The sequence below is a fragment of the Teleopsis dalmanni genome, chromosome 2 (genome assembly GCF_002237135.1).
Source record: "Teleopsis dalmanni isolate 2A chromosome 2, ASM223713v2, whole genome shotgun sequence".
Classification (NCBI taxonomy): domain Eukaryota; kingdom Metazoa; phylum Arthropoda; class Insecta; order Diptera; family Diopsidae; genus Teleopsis; species Teleopsis dalmanni.
Window position 1 is genome coordinate 219,479,859 of NC_051847.1, and position 4,575 is coordinate 219,484,433.

At 34.8% G+C, this 4,575-nt stretch overlaps 1 protein-coding gene across 1 annotated transcript; it reads left to right on the forward strand.

Moving 5' to 3' along the window:
- Positions 1-2,098: 2,098 nt before the first annotated feature.
- LOC119676775 (phospholipase A-2-activating protein-like) lies at positions 2,099-4,375 on the forward strand. The gene has a single exon (XM_038088032.1). The coding sequence runs from the start codon at positions 2,099-2,101 to the stop codon at positions 4,373-4,375; it is 2,277 nt and encodes a 758-aa protein (XP_037943960.1).
- Positions 4,376-4,575: the final 200 nt, after the last annotated feature.

A 4,575-nucleotide genomic window follows, 5' to 3' on the forward strand; every position in this document is an offset into this window, starting at 1 on the left:
TTCACGAGTTAAAATTTTCCCGTCTTAATGCACTTGGGTGTACTGTTTGCTTTGATATCTGAAATTATAACGAAAAACAAAAACTCATTACAATAATCCGCTGAATTTTTGAACTTAACAGCTTATAGCCAACAACAACGAAACAACACAAACAAGTAAATAAATGGAAAACAATTGCGAATTGCGTAAATACTTTTCACAGTGATTCTTTTCTCTTCATTCAAATAAAAGAATATCACACTCAGCCAACAACAATTGTCGGCACGCTAATTTCCAACTTTATTAAGTACAATTTGGAACTCTGTGCCCGGGGGCGGCACTCATTCAACTTCCACGCGGAAAATACTGCCGAAATACAACTTAAGGTTCAACACCTGCTTTCAATTTGGAATTGTTCCTGAAGTGGTTTGTCAGTGTGGTAAAAGCCTAAAAAGCCTAAAAAGCCTTCTCGAAATATTTATTAGCAAACGAATTTGAATGAGCCGAGTACGATACCAAAACAATTCCGAATGCCGCTGCATTGCTTTCTGTGAGTGTTTTTAGGTGGGCGCCCCAGCCCGTCATGAGTACCGCCAGCTGCATTGTTCGGAAATTCTTCACAAATCTTAATAAACCCACTTATGAGCTTAACGCTGCTAAAAGCAATATCTTCAGAAATGTAACTACAACAAATACTCGCAAGTGGAAAGCATATGAATTCATAAGTGACTTAGAGTTTGATTATGAGCGAGAAGTTTGTACCAATGCTTTTAAAGGATTTTGGATGGCTGTTGCTAGTGTAGAATCACGATTACCTTACATAAAATATTTTCATTTTAATTGTTTCAGTTCAAATGGAATTTAAATCTGTTTCGTGATTATATTTGATTTAGCGTTTACTAGAGTAGGGAAGGTGTAAAAAAAAAGTGTTGAATTTTTTATAACTTATTCCAGTGGCGGTTTTATATGAAAAGAAACCAGTATATATGTGCCTAATAAAACAAATACATACATTTATGTAAAAATATAAAATCATACTTCAAGAGCGGTACTTATAGTTTGGTAGCCGACTATACAGCTAAAGACTGACTTAGTTGTCATAGGTCTAGCGAAAAAATGAAATTTTAACTGCACAACGCAAATCAAAACAGCATAACAACACACACAACACAAGTTTAATCCGATCACCAAATACTTTGCATAGCTGAGATATAAGATTTTTGATTTGATAATAAGATGTCGACGAAATTGAATCTTATACTTCACCTTATATTTACTTTGCAGGAATAATTGAATATTTTGTTATCCTAAACGTAGAACGGGTCAAATGATTTCTTACTGCCCTTTCATCCAATTATTTTATTTCATGTCTCATCGTAGAACCCACCTTGCCGTTCAGAGTTGATTAAAGAAATTACAACAGAGTTATAATTAATTATAACAGGCTTTACTAGTTAGATGTTAGTTATAGCTAATAACACCAAATATGAAATAATCTGTATCTGTCTTAATATCTCAAAGATTTTAAAAACATTAACATACATACATACAGTACTGTAATTTCAATTTGCCCGCATCCTTCCCTAAGAAGTCAAATTTTCTGCGTGATAATAGTATTTTAAACAGTTATTGTATAACATTTCTCTAAATTTTTCACTATTGAATTAACGGTGTTGATAGGTTCTAACCAAAAAAGCGGAGAAAAAACTATAAACGTTATCGGAGAGAGATAAGATCAGAGGACTCTAAAGCCCACATTACATTTATAAGTATAGAGTTATTGTGGAAGAGGGTACAAGATTTGCAGTAGTGACTACAGGGTCCATACGTGTTCGGACGATCCCAATATAGCGAATTTTTTTTATCAAAATTCTTCATAGTTAACATACCTGTATTAGGTATAATACATCAGGTTACATATAACAACTCTGTGTTTATAACGACACTTCTAAAAAACATTTAGTTTTTAATTTGACATATTGATAATATTTTTCTTTTTCTAATTTTTTTTTAACATTATTGAAAAAAAAAATGTACTTCCTTACGTTTTCAGATAATCAATAAATATAGCTATTTTCGTAAATACTTGTTAGAATTTCACGTAATTAAAATTGACGAAATGTCTACAGTATCGTTGGATGATTATAAATTAAGTTGTGAACTTTTCGGACATGGCACGGATGTGCGTGCCGTTGCAGTCGGTGAAACAAGTTGTAATGGAGAAATTATAATCTCTGGTTCTCGCGATAAGACAACTAAGTTATGGAAATGTGAGAATAATGAATTTAATGAAATGATTACATTTGAACACCATGTCAGCTTTGTTAGTTGCGTTTATTATGCAAAGCAGGAGGATTGGATATGCAGTGGCAGTAATGATGGCACGGTTTGCATATATAAAACAGATAGTAATGTTCCCATTTTAATACTAAAAGGACATCAGAGTAATGTTTGTGCTATATCAAGTGGCTTAGAGAGTCGGAGCCTTATAACAGGAAGTTGGGATGGTACAGCAAGAGTGTGGAAAATTAATCGAGAAGGAGTTGCTACATTTCTTAAATTAATTGGACATACAGCAGCTATATGGGCAGTAGACGCAATGCCCACATTAAGTCAATATGTAAGTGGCTCAGCTGATAAAAAAATTTTTATTTGGAACGATAAGGGTGAAAAAATACGTACACTTTCTGGTCATACAGATTGCATACGTGGACTAGAGGTCTTGCCAAGCAATTTCCTAGTATCTGCTGGTAACGATTCTGTTATACGTTTGTGGGACGAAAGTGGTAAATGCGTTGGAAAGCTAAATGGTCATACTGATTACATTTATTCTATTGCACAAAATACTGGTGTTGGAACAAACATTATTGTGTCTTCAGGCGAAGACAGCTGTTTGCGTATGTGGGATCTAACAGAAGGTATAGAGTTAGGTTTACCTATACTGCACCCTGGCGGATCAGTTTGGTCAGTTGCTTGTTTCAATAATGGCGATATTGTAACTGGTTGTAGTGACGGTGTAGTACGAGTTTTTACTAAAGAGCCTAAACGGTTCGCTAGTGAAGCTAAACTTGAAGCTTACGATAGTGCAATTAACGCCAGGAAACTGCAAATGAATGAAACAATTGGAACCCTCAACATTTCTGAGCTTCCAGGCCCAGAAGCTTTGTTGGTAAGTGGAAAAAAGGATGGTGAGAGTTTACTGGTAAGTTATTCTGATGGTTCAGTTAAGTGTTACAATTGGCAAGCTTATGTATGGAAGTTAGTTGGCGATGTAATAGGCGCTTCTGGTGGAAGTGAGAGTACATTTGGCAAAATACTTTACGAAGGTAAAGAATACGACTATGTTTTTTCTATTAACATTTCAGATTCACTGCCAGAAATAAAGTTGCCCTATAACCGCGAAGAGAATCCATGGATTGCTGCGCAAGTTTTTTTGAATCTTCATAACTTACCACAGACATATTTGGATCGGGTAGCTAATTTTGTGATTAAAAACTCGAGTGGTAATGTTCCATCAATTGGTGAGAGCAGTTTTCAAAGCTCTTTGTCTGGTAGCACACGTTATTTGCCTGATTCATTACTTGGTAGTATCAACAGTTCCGTTGCATCATTGTCTGATACCAATATTGAGAAGCATTTTCCTATTAACAAATACATAGTATTTCATAAATGTGATGCAGATAAAGTCAAAAAGAAACTAGAAGAATTTAATAGTACGATGCCGAATGAATATAAGGTATCCCAAACAGTTTTGGAGTTGGCTAATTTAATGGCAGAATGTCCTACTGCAGCAGATGAGAATATCGTTATGGCGCTAAATCTTTTGTTGGAATGGCCAAATGACAAGATATTTCCTGTTCTCGATATAATACGTTTGGTGGTACAAGAAGAGGAGGCTTTTACAATTTTTGAAAACCATCACTTAATGGATAAAATGTTATCACTCTTAAAAACAAATGACGCAAACCAACTAATGATTCTACGTTCTTTGGCTAATATGCTACGTCACAACAATGGACAGGTTCACATCAGGCAACGTTTACATAACTTGCTGCCGCTACTTAAGGAGATAAGAGATGGCAGTTCCAATTTGCAAATTGCGCTTGCGGTCTTTTACTTGAACTTGTCCATAACCCAGACAAATGACTTAACAACTACTGAATCGTCTAAATTTATTACTGAGGGTCTTTCTGACTTTTTTGAATGGAGTACTGATTTAGAGGCCTGCTATCATGGTATACAAGCACTTGGAAATTTAACAACAACATCGATTCGTGAAAAGATTATTGCTGATGAGTTCCTTACTGAAAGAATTCGTGGTTTTGCAAACTTATCTCAAACTGATGGAAATGCTAAAATAAGTTCGGCAGCTAAAGCACTTTTAGATACTTTCTAAATTTTTTCTATTTTAAATATGAACAATAAAGAATATAAGTACTTTCTTGTACTGCTGTATTTTTTACTTTTAATGAGAGATTATTAACAATCTGTTATAGTTCTCACTGGGGCTTGGCACTAATATTTCATCATGGTGCAGATAATTATGCATAATTGTAGGGTGCTACGAAAAGGTTAGGGAGTTACCTAAATCTCTGT